At 55.5% G+C, this 18,607-nt stretch overlaps 1 protein-coding gene across 2 annotated transcripts in view; it reads right to left on the bottom strand.

Annotated features, from left to right (window-relative positions):
* Positions 1-18,607, bottom strand: part of COL26A1 (collagen type XXVI alpha 1 chain) — a 160,293-nt gene that overhangs the window by 115,847 nt on the left and 25,839 nt on the right. For both annotated transcript variants that reach the window (XM_070566357.1, XM_070566358.1), the window contains exon 2: positions 906-1,028. In XM_070566357.1, the coding sequence (XP_070422458.1) occupies positions 906-1,028 (123 nt within the window). The remainder of the gene's footprint in view (positions 1-905; positions 1,029-18,607) is intronic.

Genomic DNA, 18,607 nt, shown 5'->3' with positions numbered 1-18,607 from the left:
AAGAAGCATAATAAGCACACTGGGAGGGGGCTACACAATCCTCAGCCTTTCTTATTTCAGTAACACCCCCGCCTCCTGCATACAGGAGGAGGTCAACAAATGTTTATTTGTGGGAGGAAGGGAGCTGGGCCTTCAAACCTCAAGGGTGTCCCAACGGGGCCTGATGGGGATGGGCTAGAGTCAAATCCAAGATGGCGAAGGGTCTTTGGATGGGTGTGGGGCGAGAGTGGGTAAAGGAAGCCAGCCCTGGAGCTGGAGTAGGGCCTGGAAGAGAAGAGGATGGGGAGGTGGGCGAGGCCGGGGTCTCAGAGACCCTGCATTGGGCCACATATTCAGATCTTTCCATGTGAATGCTGAGGACCTGCTGAGGGCTGGGGGGTGGGGTTTGACGAGATGGGCGGGGATTGAAGGGGCGGGGCTGCGACGGGGCAGAGCTGTGAGGGGCAGGGCTGAGAGAGGGCGGGGCTGAGAGATGGGCGTGGCTGCGGGAGGGACGGGGCTGCGGGAGGGGAAGGGTTTATAACGGGGGCAAGGCTGGAGGCACGCCGGATTTGCAAGGGCATCATAGGCCCACATTCTCATCTGGAGCAAGGCTGGCTAGTTCCTTCTTCATCCTCTTCTGGCCCTTCCCAAGCCGCTCTGTCCCCTCGCTCCACTCATTGACCATTGCTGGCTTCTCCCCCACCAATCAGCCGCTGGGTGGTGAGGTTCTGTCGTGGGGAGCGCATCCTTTCATCTTTGCACACACATACCCCCATGCCCTATACACAGAAGGTGCTCCATAAATGCATGCTCAGCTCTGGTTTCGGAGCGTCCACCCGCCTCCCCGGACAGCTGTGCTGGGGCTGGATTCACCCAAGGGAACAGAAAGGAAGGGCAGAGCAGGCCAGCCCCGCGGCCGTTACCTCACGAGGTTGGCGCAGGGCCCGGGCCACCGGCAGCTCTGGTAGACGCGCTGGACCACTGTCTCCGAGCCGTTCTGCACCTGGCAGGACACCGTCCGCGTCACCGTGTGATGGCACCAGTGCCTGTGGGAGAGCAACAATCTCATCAGCCCTATCTGACGCTGAGACACGGACTGCGGGTCAAAAGGCCGTGCCGGCAGAGAAGGGCCTCTCCACAAGCCGGGGGGCTCGTCCTCTTGGGTAAGGGGGGCGCTGAGACCCTCTGTCGGGGCCTAAGAGGGAGCGCGAGTACCCACATCCCTTGGCCACCAAGCCCTGGCATCATTTCAGTCATTGAACGCTGTATGGAGTCAATGAAAAAGACTGAACCGCTGCCCCGGGGAATCCCACTCTGCTGGAGAAGACGGACGAGGAGAGGATTACGACCCACAGGAACTCGGGGTCACGAGTACAACCACACGATGAGCTCAGGGAGCTATGGGAACGGAGCAGGACACCCAACCCGGGTCCTAAGAAAGGCCAACCAGTGGAGTACTGAAAGATAAGAGTCAGCGACCAAAAGTGGGGCAATGAGAGGGGATGGCATTAGCGGAGGAGGGAGCAGTGTGAGCAAAGGCACGGAGGCGAGAGAGGCCATGGCTGGTCCGGGGACCTGTGTGCAATGAGACGTGGCCAGATGGCTGGAGGAAGGGGACAGCCCGGGGAGAGAAAGAGGCATGGCACCCATCAGGCTCGATGGAGGTCTTATTGTGAAGTCACTGAGGGATCCTGAGCAGGGGGATGACTCAGATGGGCCTGATTTTAGAAAATGCCTCACTGGTGCAACATGTAAGAGGTGAGGTGGCCTGAGCTGGGGCGCTGCAGTGGGGAGGAGGGGACACATGCAGACAATATGTGACTGGATCAAGATGGCAGATAAGCACACACTCCTATCTGGCCCTCCCAGCCGCAGATCTCAGATATTTAAAATCTAAAAATAAGTCCCTACTGTGACATCAGCAAAATGGGGGGGTGGAAGGTTCCCCACTCATATCTCCCGACAGTAACAATAATTTGGCAGCCAGCCACAGACAAAAATGCCTTTGTGAGAGCTGTGGGATTTTTGCAAACCAGATATCAGATAAGGGCTGAGGGTGGGAGAGATGGGGGGACATTGGTCAAAGGGCACGAACTCCCGGTTATACGATGAACAAGTTCTGGGGCGCTAACGGACAGCATGGTGACTACAGTTAATAATACTGTATTGTAGACTTGAAATTTGCTAAGAGTCGATCTTCGGTGTTCTTAGCACACACACAAAAAAGACGCCAACTATGCAAGGCGATGGATGTGTCAACCATTTGTGATAATCACTTCACAATATATACATATATTAAATCATCATGTTGTACACCTTTTAAAAAAATCACATTGTACAACCTAAATAGATACTTTTTCTTTTTTGAGGAAGATTAGCTCTGAGCTAACATCTGCTCCCAATCCTTCTCTTTTTGCTGAGGAAGACTGGCCCTGAGCTAACATCCGTGCCCATCTTCCTCTACTTTATATGTGGGATGCCTACCACAGAATGGCTTGCCAAGCGGTACCATGTCTGCACCCAGGATCCGAACTGATGAACCCCGGGCCGCCGAAGCAGAATGTGTGTACTTAACCGCTGTGCCACTGGGCTGGGCCGTAAATATATACATTTTTATGTGTCATTCATAACTCAATAAAGCAGAAAATATAAATAGATAAAAATAAGTCCCTAATGGCATTGGAAAACAGGAAGGAATTGGGCCGGAAATTTTGAGGAATCCTGGAGAGACTGAAAGTAGGTGGGACTCAATTGAAGGAGGAGGGCGCAGCCCAAAACACACAGGGAAGGAGACCAGAGCTAAGGGTGGGAGCAAGTTAGAAGCAGCAGATGTGGCTGGTGGGATCGGGGAGGGAGTTGGGGGTGACTGTCAGAAGACCACAGGGAGAGCCAGCCAGGAAGGACCCAGTGACCCCTCCTGCTGGGGTCAAGAATCAGGCACGGGATCCGCCTGCTCTGAGGCGGGTGGGGTCAGAGTGGGTGCCTCCAAAGCTGATGACCTCCAGAAGAAAAGGGGACCCTCTCAAGTTCAGACAACTGAATTCTCGCACACTCTTTCTCTGCCCTTCACCTCCACCCACCTCAAAGAGGAAACGCAGCAGGAAACAGAGAAAGAGGGACAAGCTCGTGGAAAACCCCAAATATCAAGAATTTCAGCTCATTTGAGAAAAAAGGCCAAGACTATGAAAGCAAGGCACCAACTCAACAGACAAGAGAAAACAATTAATAAAGCAAATAGATGGAGACAATTCTTAAAGCATAATTAATGTCCTCAAAGAGATAAGAGAATTTTCCACTCAAAAAATATTATGAGGGGCTGGCCCCGTGGCCGAGTGGTTAAGTTCGTGCGCTCCGCTGTAGGCGGCCCAGTGTTTCATTAGTTCGAATCCTGGGCGCGGACATGGCACTGCTCATCAGACCACGCTGAGGCAGCATCCCACATGCCACAACTAGAAGAACCCACAACGAAGAATACACAACTATGTACCGGGGGGCTTTGGGGAGAAAAAGGAAAAAATAAAATCTTAAAAAAAAAAAAAGTATGAAATAGGGGCCAGCCCAGTGGCATAGTGGTTAAGTTCGTGCACTCTGCTTTGGTGGCCCGGGGTTTGTGGGTTTGGATCCCAGGTGTGGACCTAGCACTGCTCGTCAAGCCATGCTGTGGCAGAGTCCCACATAAAATAGAGGAAGATTGGTACAGATCTTAGCTCAGTGACAATCTTCCTCCAGCAAAAAAAGGAAGATTGGCAACAGATATTAGCTCAGGGCCAATCTGCCTCCCCCCCCAAAAAAAAAAAAAAAAGGAAAGAAATGAAAAAACTAGTTATCTCAGAAATGAAATGTATGACTGTGAAAATAAAAAGCTCACCAGATGGGTTGAAAAGCAGAAGGGACATGGCTAAAGAGTGAGCCTTGGATGAGCTGGAATTCTGAGCCATGAACTTTCCAGGGGTGCACTGCAAAGGGACAGAGAGATAGAAAATGAGGGAGAAAACGTGAGGGACCTAGAAGACAGACCAAGTTCCAACATAGATCTGTTAGTAGCTCTGGAAGGGGAGATCGGAGAGAGCAAATGGAAGTATATACTTGAAGAAATAATAAAGAAAATTTCCGAGAGCTGAAGATAGACCTGAGTTCTTAATTTGAAAGGGCCCCCTGAGTGCTAAGGAGATAAAGAAAAACAAACAGATAGATTGTGGTGAAACTTCAGAACACTCTGGATGAAGAGAAACTACCAAATGCTCCAGAAAGAGAAGAGTAAGAGATTCCCAATCATAAACTGAAATCAGATTTCTTACTGGCAGCAGCAGATTCAAGAATATAGTGACACAATTGCTTCAAGTTCTGAGGGGAAATATTTAGAACCAAGAATTCTATACCCAGGCAAAGTTTTTCAAGATCTTGACAATTTTCTAGGAAAATATACATTACCACTATTGACACAGTCAAAAATGCCATAGAAAAAAATGAAAAAGTGGTCAAAAGTCGATCCCTCTCTCCAAAGGCACCAGGAGACCTAGTTCAAAACACGGTTCTGCCACCAACCTGCTGTGTGACTTGAGCAAAGTGATGTCCCCTCTCTGAGCCTCAGTTAAACAAAAAATTCTACGTCTGAAGGTTATTGTGAGGACTCAGTGAGCACATCCAGGTTAATGGTGTGTAAACCATGCGGCACTCCATAATCCAAGGTATTACTGCTTGGCTGGCTACTGAAAGCCCACGATATTCCTAAGAGCTAAGGATGGTCCTGCCTATTTTGCAGATGGAAAAGAAGCACTGGGAGCTTCGACTTCATGGCCCAAAGTCCAAAGCAGAGATGGGAAAGCAATCCAGGCTTCCTGCCCACGGGACCAGCAGGGTCGCACCTACCCAATACCAACCACTGCTCCTGCCTCCGCCAGTTACTCAGGGAAACTGGAAACTGCGCGAGACATCAGCAGCCCCCAGCCCCTCCTTCATCCCTACCAGGAGCGTCGCGCCATCTCAGGCGTTCTGTGTGATTCTTTTCAGGATGAACTACCGTCAATCTGAGGACAATGCTCCACCCTGAGAGCTGCCCCTGCGGGTCCGGAGCAGACAGACTGTGCGGCCGTCTCAGAACTACACTGGCTCAGCACTTTCCATAGGGAGCGAGCTTTGAATTGGAAAACAGTTTCAAATGCCTCGATTTATCATCCCCAGACATTTGATCTTTTAATGGGCTGTAAATGGCTTCCCAAAATCAAAACCTGGCCAAAAACAACAAAGAAGGCAGGCGGAGATGAGGAAAGAGGGCTCCAGGCCTTTCCAGATGGAATTCAAGACCGCGTTCGTCTCCAGGCACCTGAGGTTCTGGGGGAATCTTGCTCCCCAGAGAGTCAGGATCCCCACGTCCTGAGCACTATGTATACATCTTCTACCCTCCCCCCCGCCCCCGACCATCCCTGGTGGGTGCGTAGTGGTGGGTGAACAGGGCTGTATGGGCCACAGAAGCCCTCCACCCAGAGGCTGGCCTGGCAGGAGACGTACGTCCCTTTTACGACCCTGGAAGGACTGGCCCAGGAGCACAGACTTTGGGAGTGCTCCTCAAAGGGCCTGGGACGTGAAGGTGCCCTCAGCAGCCTTCATCAGGATGGGAAGGGACCGGCATCATCTCTGAACATCATCTCGGCAACAGCTCTTCGTCATCCTCCCTCCCCCTCCCCAGCTGAGCTCCCATGGAGTCCAGGAGGGGAAACTCTCCCAGCCTTGGGGACGGATCTGCTCCCCTCCAGGTCCCTTTCCTTATGAGAAGAGGCCCACTCCCTGATGGGGAACAGCGACGGACTTGGCTAAGCATTTGGGTCCGTGGCTTGGCCAAGCCGTGAAATCCTTTGAGAAAACAAGCGCTAAGGAAATCATGTCAGACGGAACGGAGGGGCCTTCAGGACAAGCCTGGCCCAACCCTGAACGTTACTAACTGACCCCATCTCCCATGTCACCTGCCACCCGGGGAGATGCCACTGCGACCCCTCCTTCCCCAGGACCCTGAGCTCTGAACGGAGGCCCAGGGCTTTGCTGTGCCCTCCCCCTCACAAGGAGACCATCCTTCCATGAGGACCACCTACTCTGCCCCCAATTCTTGTCCTGCTCCGCCCCCATGTGGAGTCACCTCAGTGCTTCCTCTCAACCCCAACATTTGGGCCCCACTTGCCTGGACAGCATCATATCATCACAGCCCGTGGGACACCCCAAAACCCACCATTTCCATCTGTTCAATACCGAACCCATCACTATGCTAACCCCAACTTGCTCCATCTTGGCGACGGGCACCACTAAGCTCCAGGTCCCCTTACCCAGAAACCTCCTGGAGCTAATCGCCCCTGACTCCACCTTCTCCCTCCCTCACTTCCATGTCCAAATTAGCCAACAGGCCGGGAAAGTCTGCCTTAGGCGCCCCTCCCCTCAATCCTCATTCTGGGCATGCTCATCTTTCATCAGGGCAGCCTCCGCCCCGCCGGCTCCCAGCCTCCCGCCGCATCTCCCTGCAGTCTTCTCTACATGCCACCAGAGGGCGCTCCCTAAAACACAAATCTGGCCCTGTGGCCTTCCCTGAAACGCCTTCTTAGCTGCCCATCCCCCCAGGCTCCCGCTCACCTCCCTGGTGCCACCTCCCACCATCCTCCATCTTGCCATCTACACTGCTACGTTGTCCTCCCTGGCATGCCATGTCACCTTCTGTCATTCGGCCAACTCTTACTCTACCCCTCTTCATTCGGGCTCCATCCCCTCCCGCAAGGCCCACCCCCACTCCCACCCCCAGCCCCTGGCCAAGAACGGACTCCTGCCTCCTGCTTCACGCGGCCCCTGCACCTCTATCTTAACCCTCATCATCCGGGTACAGACAGGCTCCTGAGGACAGCAGGCTCCGGGCAGGCCTCGTAAAGTGTGCTGCTCCGACCCCAAACCCTACATCCCAGAAGGACCTTTTCCAGTCCACACTCACTCACCAAACACTGCTTCTTGGGTTCTCCTATGTGCCAGGCCCTGAGCCCCAGTGGGGTCTGCTCCATGGCTGCTCGAGGTCGGGGGTATCCCGTTTCTGGTCCCTCTCCACCTGCCCCTCACTGTTCTCATTGCCTGGCCACACCCTGCCTGATCCCCAGAGAGGCCAGTTCCAGGAGGTGCCTGCCAGCTGGGCTCAAGAAGCTCCGTGAGAAAGGAGGTTGCAGCCTGAAGACGATGGCCAAACAGATGGAAACTGGATGACTCTGAGGTCACACCCATGAAGCAGCGCCCGCGGGCCTTGGCTGGTCCCCAGAGAGATGCAGGCAGAGGAGCCAGCCTCCAGCCCCTACCAGCGAGAGGAAGGCCAACTCTGCCACAAACAGCGTCAGCCAGCCTGGCCCCTGACCACACAGAGACTCTCTCCCACAGGCAGGGTAGGGTCCAACATCCCAAGACCCATTTTTCAGTTCGCAAAGCAGTTCCACATAGCATTACGAGCTGAACTGTGCCCCCCCAGAAACTCATATGTGGAAGCCCTGGCCCCAAGGACCTCAAAACGCGACTGTATTTGGAGACAGGGTCTTTAAAGAGACCCTAAAGTTAAAATGAGGTCATCAGGGTGGGTTCTAATCCACTATGACCAGCGTCCTTATAACAAGAGGAAATTTGGATGCAAGTCTGTACAGAGGGCAGACAATGTGAATACACAGGGAGAGCGCATCTGTCTGCAAGCCAAGGAGAGAGGCCCCAGGAGAAAGCGAGTCTGCTGACACCTTGATCTTGGACTTCCAGCCTCTGGAACTGCGGGGAAGTTCATTTCTGCTGTGGAGGGCCCCCTGTCTGTGGAGCTTTGTTATGACATCCCTAGCAAACCAGCACACACGTGACCTCATTTAATCTTCTCAACGATTCTCATGTAGGGACTTGGCAGAGAGGGGACCTGACACTCCGGAGGAGACTCAAGGGCGTACAACGAGCACGTGGTCAGTTTAGGTCTTGAATTCCAAACCCCATGCCACATCCACCTTGCCACTGAGATGTACAATGGCCCCTGGCAGGCCCTTATTAGCTATGTCCCTCAGGGGGCCATCCACACGCAAAACAGCAAGCAGGAGGCACCGCCTCCACCCCATGTGTGAAACCATCGAGACAACAGTGGAGGGCAGATGAGGCCACAGTGGGGCTGATGGGGTGGGCTGTGCCCGGCCTCCTCCTCACTGTGCCTACCTCCCATTCATCCCCACATGACCCTGGGCAGTAAGGACTGGATTATTCCACTTTACAGGTAAGGAAAGTGAGGCACTGGGAGAGGGTACATAACACATCCAAGGCCACCCAACAAGTCAACAGGCAACCAAGATTGAAGCCCAGCCCTAAGCCACTTGGCTACACCACTGGTGACTTGAAGCTCACCCCAGAGGATCTGGGTCTTCACCAGCTGTGGTCTCTTCCCTTGGGGCCACACGGCCAGGAGAAGGCTGCTTTGCAGACCGTGATGGAGGCAGCGGGCTGCTGATGGCAAGTGCGGAAGACCGGGAGCTCACAAACACGGGGGCCTGGGTCTTAGGAGAGAGTCGGGATCCAAGCTAGATCTCCCCAGCCCGGAGCCAGGAGCCAAGTCTAACGAGATGAAACATGAGCGGGCGACTGTGGAGTCCAGCACTGCAGCCCCAAACCCAGCGGACGAGCCCCAGGAGGGGTGGAGCGCTTCTCGCCAACAGTAGGTTCAGTGAGGCAATGGTGAGCTGCGGCCTCCAGGGCACAAAGGGGATCTCAGGCTGTCTTACTAGCAAAGTGATGTCACGAACACCCCTACTCCCCTCCACGCCGTCCCACGTGTCATGGACACTGGGCTGTGCCACCCAGAGCCCCCTCAATGAAGGGCCTTCAGCCCCAGCAGCAGAAACCCTGTCAGCAGGCATTGTTCAGTGGTCAGCCCCTCCCGGTACTGTCCCAGCTGCGCAGAGTCACCTTGCCAAGGCCCAGCTCTTCCCGAGGTGGGCCCCATCCAGTGCCAGGTCATCAGGACTGTGAAGGGCTAGTCCAGCCACAGAGGCCCCGGGAGGTCGACAGTAGCTGTCATGGGGCCCGCATCACAGCCCAGCTCCTCCTTCTGCACACACCTGCTTCTGTCCCCTCCCTTCCACGGATATTAGTCCTAAGAGCCATCCCCAATACGCATCCTCCGTGATGGACCCCATGCAGAGTCTGCTTCGTGGGCACTCAACCCGGTGTCTGCACTGAGCCCCAACAGGGAAATAGACAAACTGACATCTGGTGTGTTGGGAGGACAGGGCTGCGGCCACCGTGCCACCCGCAGGAGATGACAGGGCTCGGGGAAGGGGAGGCCGACCGGCAGGGTGGTGAACGTCTGTGGAAGAAGACAGGTCAGAAGCCCAAGATCTGGCCAGGAGGAAGGGAGGCCCCGGGCCCCTCGGATTCACATCTGCCCCCTCCAGCAGGTGAGGACTGCCAGCAGCGGGTCCCTCAGATAAGTGGAGCAGAAACAAGCTGAGCGCTGTGGCAGGAGAAGGCAGCTCTGGGAGCCCAGCTGTCCACACCGGGATACCTGCAGGGGGGCCAGCCGGGACTTGCCCACGTGGCCCCAGAGGGCCCCGGGTCGGGTCAGAACAGGAAGGCTCCTAGGAGACAGACTTGCACTCAGGCTCAGGACGTGCCTGCTCCCGGGAGAGCCGGCCACGGGTGCAAGAGCTGCCCACGGCACTTGTAGAGGGTGCCCATCCGGGAAAGGGGTGAGCAGAGGCGGGATACCCACTCAGTGGGGGGAGGATGAAGATCCACGATCAGCCCACGACCCACCCCATTGGAAAAGAGGCAGTGAGAACACAGAAGGCTTTTCAAGGAGTGGGGAACTGGGTCAGTGAGATCCAGGAGGACCTTCTGGTGGCGAGTGGTGGGGAGCGGCAGAGGCTGGAGGGGGACCCAGTCAGCATAAATGGACCCAATCCATGAAGGTGCTCATGACCGTAGCTCCATGGCAGCCCCCCCAAGATGGTCTTCTTCATCATCCGCCCCCTATTCAGGCAAACTGGGGCTGAACTGGGCCAGCACACGGACGGCCACACAATCTCCCAACAAAGTGAGTGTCTCTGTGGCCGATATTGCTCTCCCTCTCATCCACCCGAAGCACCATCCGGAGCCACGGTTTGTTTATATAAGGATGACTGAGTGTGTGTTACGCTAAGTCCTGATCAGTTTTTAGGGCACACAAACCAGTAGGAGTGTTTGCATAAGCAGATAAATTTGCCTGCATTTTCTCACGATAGTTTTTATTGGAAGTGTCCATTTCGAGGCAATACTGGGGAGGAACTGACGGAAATGTCAGGCCGCTGACTTTTGGAGGGGAAGGATGCTGAGCTGAATGCCCGGGGGCAGCTGACCCAATCTTTCTGTAAAAACAGGAGAGCGAGGACAGGGGCTCCGGGGCCCAGCACTGAGGCCTGATGGGAGAAGGAGGCGTGTGGGTTCGTGTCCGTGGGAGACGGGGAGCCGGCGCGCCCCCAGAGAGCACAGCTGTGCCGCAGGCAGCCTCTCGGCTTCCTCCCACTTCATTATCATCTGCACTCACTCTCTAGCACCTTCCACAGCGGCAGGGGATTCCTGAGGCCTCCCCCACCTGAGAGAAGGCTGGAAAGAGCCTCACATGGAACATCGGCCACGTATGGATTGAATTTCCCATTCACATGCAGGCAGCTAAGGGAGTATATGATTTGGCCGATCAGACTGTGCGGTTTGAGCTTTTCGACAGCAATCCACAGCTACTCCCGTGAGAGGAGCGCCAGGGTCGACAAGCTGTGGGAAGATGGTGAGATGCCTTCCATGGAACCATTGTTCCCGCACACGCTTCGGGAGGCCACGCGCTGAGAAACGCCCTGGCTACACAGGACCCACCACCACTACTGGGACCAACCGGCACTCACCGAGAGCCCACCAGGCTCCGGGAGGGCGCTAGGCATTTGTTCAGACCCACCTATGATCTTCCGTGTCCAGCATGGACCATGATGCATTTGGCCAGCGAGTGACCTCCGCAGAAACCAGAGCTTTCTGGGTGTCCAAGATCTGGACAGGACCCAGCAGTGGTGGTCCTTGGTGGTCTTTCTCAAATGCAGCGTCTCTCAAAACCTCCTACTGACTCGGATTCTGTGGCTTCAGGCCCAGGAATAGGCACATATGACAGGCTTCCCAGGTGACACTGATGCCCACCGATGCCCACCAAAGTTAGGAACTTGAGGGAATCAGAAACTAAAGCAGAAAGAAGAGTAATCAGCATTTACTGAGCACTTACGAGGTGCCAGGCACTGCGGCCAGCCCCCGACACATCTCCCCCTGACATCTTGAGACTTTTGGCAGCCTTTGGAAGGACGGTGTCCATTTCACAGATGAGGAAATTGAGGCTCTGAAGTTGAGATTTGCCCAAAGCTACGCAGGTGGTAAATGATTGTATTTCATGATGGAAATGCAACCACGATCCTGAACTCATTCAAACTGTTCTGGAACAAAAGGAGACTGTAGTCTTTACCTAGATGGTCTCTGCATTTTCTTCTCCACTAGACTACGGCCAGTCTCGTAGGCCGTTTCTGGGTCAGTGAGGGCCAGACTGCTCTGGCTTGACCAGCCCCTTGGTTTGGGAGTTTAGGCTCCTCGGGGTGTAAACATTTCACTTCCATAAACTTCAGCGTAGCATGTGCCTTGTGACCCCCACCGCCAACTGCCAGCCGAGGTGCTGGCTCTGGATGCTATGGGCCAAAGGCGACCTCCCTCACTGATTCCCACAAACGTTCATGGAGCCCCTGCTTCACGCAAGGCCCAGACCAGCTGTGTGGCCACTGCGTGCCCTCCCACGCTCTGGGACGGTGGAAAAGGGGCAGGACCGGGGGGGTTAAGGTGAACCAGGCTCCAGTTCTGCCCAGTTGAACAGGCTTTATGTCACCCGAGCCTCAGTTGCCTCATGTGTAAAATGGGAATAATGAGATGCAGCCTGGGACCCACAAAAATTAATGGATGTGCAAGCAGTCTGAAACTTGGACAAGAACATCAGCGGCAATTACTCTCGGGGGTATTACTGCAAATAGGTACAGCCAAGGCCGTACCGCTGGGCGGGGAGGTCCAAACTCACTGGAGCATTCCCCTGAGGGCCCGGCCCCTTGGAACGTGGAATGCCAGTCTCTGACAGTCTCAGCTGCAGCATCTCAGGGGGAGGAGTGCTTCCCTGGGAGGGAGGGGACACACAGAGAGGCTGCCCCTCCTAGGCTCCCACTGCTCAAGTGTGCTGGAACAGCGTCCGCTCTGGGAAGCAGACACACTTTTGTTTAGGTGTATTTTCCAGAAAGCAACCCGCTAGGGACTTGCATGGAGAATTATGAGAGTCTTGCACTGCGAGGGGCCTTGCATAGATGCTCTCATTCCAATCCCCTCTTCAGAGGTGAGAAAACAAGGCCTGGAAAGCGACGGACCCAAGGCGGCAGGGCAGGCTGGTGGCAGGGTCGGGAGGAAAGCCAGGACTCCTGTTTTTAATTTTCTCCCATCCTCCTGCAATCAGCGGGGAGACTGGTTCCCAGTGTTCACTTGAGAAAAAAAAAACTGATAAGAATCTGAGGAATGTGACTGCTGAAAGGGACTGTGGAATTTGGCATTCGATACCCGCTGGAGGATCACACACAATTACGGGCGAGCGAGTCTCTGGGGAGCAGCACACCTTCTGGACTTGTGTCCATTTCCAAAAGAACCGAGCTCTGGGTCTAGGCGCCGGGCCCTGCTGGGTGGCCCGCGGCACCCCTGCCGCCCGCAGCTGTCTGTGGGGCTCTAAGGAGTTCCTCAGTTCCCCTGCAAAGGGCAGGCCCCTGGGAACTCAAGGCGACTCGGAATCCGGGGTATGAACACTGCATTCCGAATTAAGTCCTGCTGGTGAGGAAGTCCGCCTTTTCTTTTGGATCGCCACTTCTCTTAAACCTGCCTTCTCCTCTACCAGCACTAATCGTTGGCAGCTCATTAAACCCCCCAGCAGGTAGGGGAAACACTGGTTAGACACCGCTGGATCCTGCACTTTCCGTCCGACATGCAAAGGTCTTCCTCAGAAGAGCTCCCAGAACCCTGGGTTGGGGGTCCCGCTGCGGGAATGGCTGTGTGACCTTGCACCGGGCCCGACCCTCTCTAGGCCCCCAGCTCCTCCTCGTCAGCAGATGGAGCAGGCAAGGCAGCAGTAGGACTGGGGTACTTTCAGAGGCCACCATGCTGGCCTGGGCAGCAGGGCCCCAGCAACACTGCCCCTCGCTGGTCGAGAAGTCACACATGGTTGGGAAAGAAGACTGGCCGAGCCAGCGGCCTCTTCCTGTCCTCCAGCCAGGCAGGGCCAAGCTTCCGCTACCCATGGGGCTGGAGGTCAGGGCAAGCCTGTGCGCCAGCCCCTCCAGGCAGGCAGTTCTGCAAACACCTGGGTCTGCAAAATCGTCCCCAAGCCAGGGGCTCGGGGAGAATTCCCTGCAGAACAGAGCCACTTGTATGGGGCATGTCCACCTGCCCCGTGTAACCACGGCTCCCGGAGGGCAGACGCCCCGAGCTCCTATCTCCCCCTCCCCCGGCCCGTGTTTAGCACGGGGTGCATGGCAGTAAATGTGTGCCGAATGAGCAAAGGAATGAAGAAGGAGGTGCAGAGATGGTGTGGAGGAGGTCTGGAAGGGACAAAGCCCACATCTGCCACCATCTCCTGAGGTCTCCTGACTGAGCCCTGTCTGGCCCTCCGGTGGCCCTCTCCCGGCTCCCTCTGGAACACAGGGCCCCTGACACCCCCTACCCAGGCTAAACTGTGCCGGTGCCCTCTCTGGGCCTTCAGCCCCCAGTAGCCTCTCCCAGGAATGCCCCTCCGTCCTCACCCGGCCCCTCTTCTCTCAAATTTCTTGGTCCCCTCAACTCTGCCCACCACTCACAGCCACTGTACCCCGCCAGGCACCTGTGGGTTCACACCGCCGTCCCTTTCTCTCTCTGGTCCCTGAGAGCAGAAAGCCACTCAACTTGTCTCTGCACGGCGGTGTCTGGCATGGAGTGGGTGATGAGCAAGGCGCTTGTGAATGAACGAGCTAGTGGGAGGATTAAATGTACATCAATAATGTATTGGAAGAAACAACTTTAAGCTTCGTACATTCAAATTTCAACATCCTTTACCATCCGATCCGATTACTTCCCATGGGAAAGCATTTTGGAAATTAGAATGAACGCTCATTAGAAACAGGATTCCTTACACAAATATGTGCTTTGCCCACACTGAGAGACTCTACATAATATACGAGGGGAGGAAAGCCACAAAGTGCAATGCACAGATGTGTTCGAGAAAAACTGCAGCTCTGACCGGCCAGGTGCACCAGGAGGGCCCACCCATTTTTTGACTGCCATGTGACCGCGCCCCCGCCCTGAGGGCACCCTCCGCAGCCGGGGTACTGCGAACGAACACGAAGGGGACATGCACCAGGGGTCCCTACCTCTCCCTTGCCCCACTCTCCTCACCTGTAAACCAGGTATAACCCGAGGCATCTGGGAAGGTGACCTAACCCTGGGTACACAATTAGAATAAGACCAATACCACAAAGGGTCGTTGTGAGGAGCGGCTGATTCAGTCCTGCGGGTACTGGAGCGGCCGGCACTTGCTAAATTCTCAGGAAATAGTGGCTCGTTTTATTCACGCTTGCTATTTGCCTCCCAGGATTATAATCCGGTGTCGATGGATGACGCACCTGGATGTCCGTCGTATTCTGATAGCTCTACACACACATCGTCATCTCTAATCCAGAAGATTCCAACCCACGATGAGTATTTCAGAGCCCTGCCCACACCCTGGGGGCATGCCCCCCCCCCACCCCCAGCAGGCAGCCTCACCACCTTCCCCACTGCTGAAGTGGCCTGTCCTCGCCCGTCCACCCCAGCCGGGCAACTGATCGCATCAGATCAATGAGGATGTGGTCACCCAATTATGATCTGACCACGAAGGGCCTCAGATCAGTGAAGTCCACACCCCCCGCCCCCGTGGAGTCCCTCTGAGAACTCTGCACGAGGCTTTGGGGAGAGACAAAAATTAGGCAGGGAATTGGGAATGCGCTTCCCAAGGCACCAACAAGGAAGGGGACGAGAGGATAAATAATGCACAGAAGCCCCTACAGGGTCTGGCTCACAGTAAAGGCAGGAAGAGAGGCTGCTGCTCCTGCTGATTCTACTGCTGTTTCGGGTCAGGAGGCAAGAACTCAGACACCCTGGAGACGGCTCAGGCCTCTGTGACCCGCTGACTTTCACGGGGCCCCGGACAGTCGAGCATCAGGTGACGTGGGAATATGGCCACCCTGAACCCAGTAAGAGGCACCAGCTGAGCTGGGCCGCTGCGGAAGCTCAGGAGTCTATATATCTGGCCTCTTTGGGGGAAAATCACTGGCCTGTGAATCAGGAAACAGGGGTCTCATGCTTTGAGTGACCTTGGGTGCGTGACCCCTAATCTCCAGGCCTCAATCTCTTCATTTGAAAATGACAGGCTCAAGCTGAAGCTGTCCAGCTCTCAGTCACCAACAGGCTGTAAAACGGAGACAGCAGCGAACTTCCCAAATGGCCAGCAAGAGGACAGTGAATAAAGTATCGAATCCACACAGTGGAATACAGCAGAAAGGGAACAAAACCAATACCCGCCTCAGCGTGAGTCTCACGTACAGTGTCGATGAAAGAAGACAAGACAACACAGTCTACACCATGTGGTTCTGTTTACACAGAGTTCGAGAACAGGCAGAGCTGATCTATGGTGAAGAAATAAGAACAGAGGTCCCCCCTGGGGGTGCTCCCTGGGCAGGGGCCTTGGGGTGCTGGAGATGCTGTCTCTCTGGTCCTGAACGGTGATTACGTGACTGTGCACGTACGTAGAAACTCGTCAAGCTGTAAGCACGTTACTGTATTTAAGGGATGCTTTGAAAAAAAAAGTTAAAAAAACAAACAAATAACAGGCAAGGGCAATTCTAAGCCTTTTGGTCAATTAACATTGAGCCCTTTGTGGGCTCAGCCAGACCCTAATGGGGTCACTGGCTAACAGAGCTGGATTTGGGGAGAGGACACAGACGATGCAAAGAACTCCAGAGATATGAGGCAGGTGATGAGAAAATGCAAAGACCTGGAGTGCTGGGAGCCCTGAGGAGGAGGCGCCTGGCTCCACTCGGGAAGGACAGGAAGGTCAACCCCACTCACGGCCCAGGGACTCTGACCCACAAAGCCCAGCCCAGGCATCCACGGGCTCCCGTCTGTCTTCACTCCTTGCTCCCCCTCCTCCTGGTCTTGCAGCTCTGCCTACCCAGCAAGGCCCTAGCCTGGGCTGCTGATGGAACATCCCTCAGCCACACTGTGGAGCCCCCCAGAGACCCATGACCCCCTGGGCGGAGCCCTCCATGCCAATGGCAGTTCTGTCTTCCCCGACCCCTCTCCTTCTTTCCTCCCAGGTGCAGGCGGTGTCGCCCCCCAATCCACTGGGAAGCCTGAGCCCACAGGGCAGCACCCCCCGACCTCCTCCCCAGCCCCTCCAAGGGGCTTCGCCCTCCCCATCCCACTCCCCAGCCTCAGGGAAGCAGGTGCCCTCGCCGCCTCTCACCTGGAGCAGGAGACCAAGCCAGGAATCCCCCCACGTCCAAACTCCCAGTTTTCCATGCTTTCACGTCTATTCTCCACGGGGTCTTACTCCATCCATCTGCCTGCTCCAGGCTCGCCCGTCAAACCCTGGTCCCCACAGCCCAGGATTACGTCCTTCTCTCTCCTCATCTTCTTGGGGACCATTGTCCTCAAAAGAGGAGTCCACACCCCCAGACAGACTCACTGCCCACCTACTGGCCCCCGTCCCCTCCCTTCCACCAGCCACACCTGCGCGGTCCAGCCAGAGCCTCTTCTCTGTCCTCCTCTTCCTCAGCCTCTTGGTGACATAGACTTCTCAAGCCCTGCCTCCCGTGTCTCCATCCCGATTCTCTGAGCTCCACCAGCTCCTGCTTTCCCTGGGACCCCAGGTCCATGAACTCTTCCTCCTCCCGTCTGTGCCTTCCTTGAGGGAGCTCGTCCACTCCAGACTTCTACCGGGAAGGCCTGGGGCATCTTCACCAGGACGTCCCAGCTCAAACGCAAACTCAGCATCCCACACACCGAGAGGGCTTCCCTCCTGAGGCCCTTCTCTGGGGAGCAGCTCCACTCTCCAGGCATCTCCTCTCGGCCCCCTTGCCTGCACTGTGGCTTCATGCTGCCTTAGCACTCACTTGGCCACTGCCTTCCCCCCTCATTCCTGCCGCCCCTGGTCCAGGCCTCACAGGTGCCTCCCAGGACACACGAAATCCTACTTTCTCCAGGTCCCCCACGCTGGTGGGGGCAGGGACAGATCAGACCAGATCGTGCTCCACGACGTGGTATCCCCAGCATCCAGCATCAGCCTGACTCTGAGTCAAGGCTGAGGAACGTTCGTGAAGAGGATGGCCATTCACAGGGGCCTAAGCTCTGAAACTGCCAGAGGAACAGCTCTCGGGGCTGGAAGGGAGGCTGAGAATGGAGAGTGGGCTGGGAAGAGCCAGACCACTAAAGGCCTCCATGCCACCCATGGGGTAGAGACCTACGCTGAGGCCAGGGGAGCCATCAGAGCAGTTTTCAAGCAAGGGCGGGATGTGAACAGAGCCCAGCTCCAGAAAGCTTTCTCCAGCAGCCCCTGCAGGCACGACCCCAGGGCTGAGCCCCAACCAGGAGGCTGCAGCCTCCAGAGAGCCCTGAGCTGCCTGGTCGAATGCAATCCCTCGGCCTGCTTTGTTCTCAGCTGTGATTGAAGGCAGATGGCCCTCTGGTCGGGCAGCCCACCTTCCCCTCACCTTTCCCCTCTCATCTGGCTGCTTCCCCCAAGTCCTCCAGGCACTACGGGGCTGGCCACAAGAAAGGCGCAAAATCACCAAAGAGAGAATTTGCATCCGGAGGAGAGATGCTGTTTCAAGTTCCTGGTTTGCCCCGCGGCCCTGCTGATTAAAGGGCTCCCCCCCAGGAACCCCCGCAGACAGGCAGTTCCCACAGAGCAGCCAGGAGGAGCGGCGGCTTCCGCACCTCACCGGGTCCCCGGAGCACCGCCGGGGCCGGGCCGCCTAATGTGCTTCTATTTGATTGTGGGTTTCGCCGTGGGATCAAAAAAGAAAATTAAATCCATCCCGAGCTGCAGAATGCTCTGAACCAGGCCACCCCACGGTCACACATGGAAAAGCTGAAAACTAATGACTTGCAGTTTTCCAGCTCGAAAGGTTTCTTTTCATCAGTCCTGCGGTGGGATGGCGGAGTTTGGGGTTAGAATTCCTCGGGAAAAGGTTTTCTCTCCTCCAGAGGAGACCTCACAATGGGACATTTGCATCCATACGACAGGGAGGCCTGGAAACCTACCTTTGTTTTTCTAAGTCACTTTCTTGAGGTCCGGTTGACATACAAAAAGCAATACATATTTAACGGGTACAACTCGATGAATTCAGAGACCGGCATACTCTCCTGAAACCATCACCAGAATCTACGCGGGAAATATACCCGTCACCTCCACAAGTTTCCTCCTGCCCTCTTGTTGTTGTTATTATTATTATTTTGTGATAAGAACACTTAACACAAGACCCACCCTCTTAGCAAT

The sequence above is a fragment of the Equus przewalskii genome, chromosome 12, assembly GCF_037783145.1.
Source record: "Equus przewalskii isolate Varuska chromosome 12, EquPr2, whole genome shotgun sequence".
In the NCBI taxonomy this organism is placed as follows: Eukaryota; Metazoa; Chordata; class Mammalia; order Perissodactyla; family Equidae; genus Equus; species Equus przewalskii.
The sequence above is the reverse complement of the archived record's forward strand: the minus strand, read 5'-3'. Positions and strand labels throughout refer to the sequence as shown.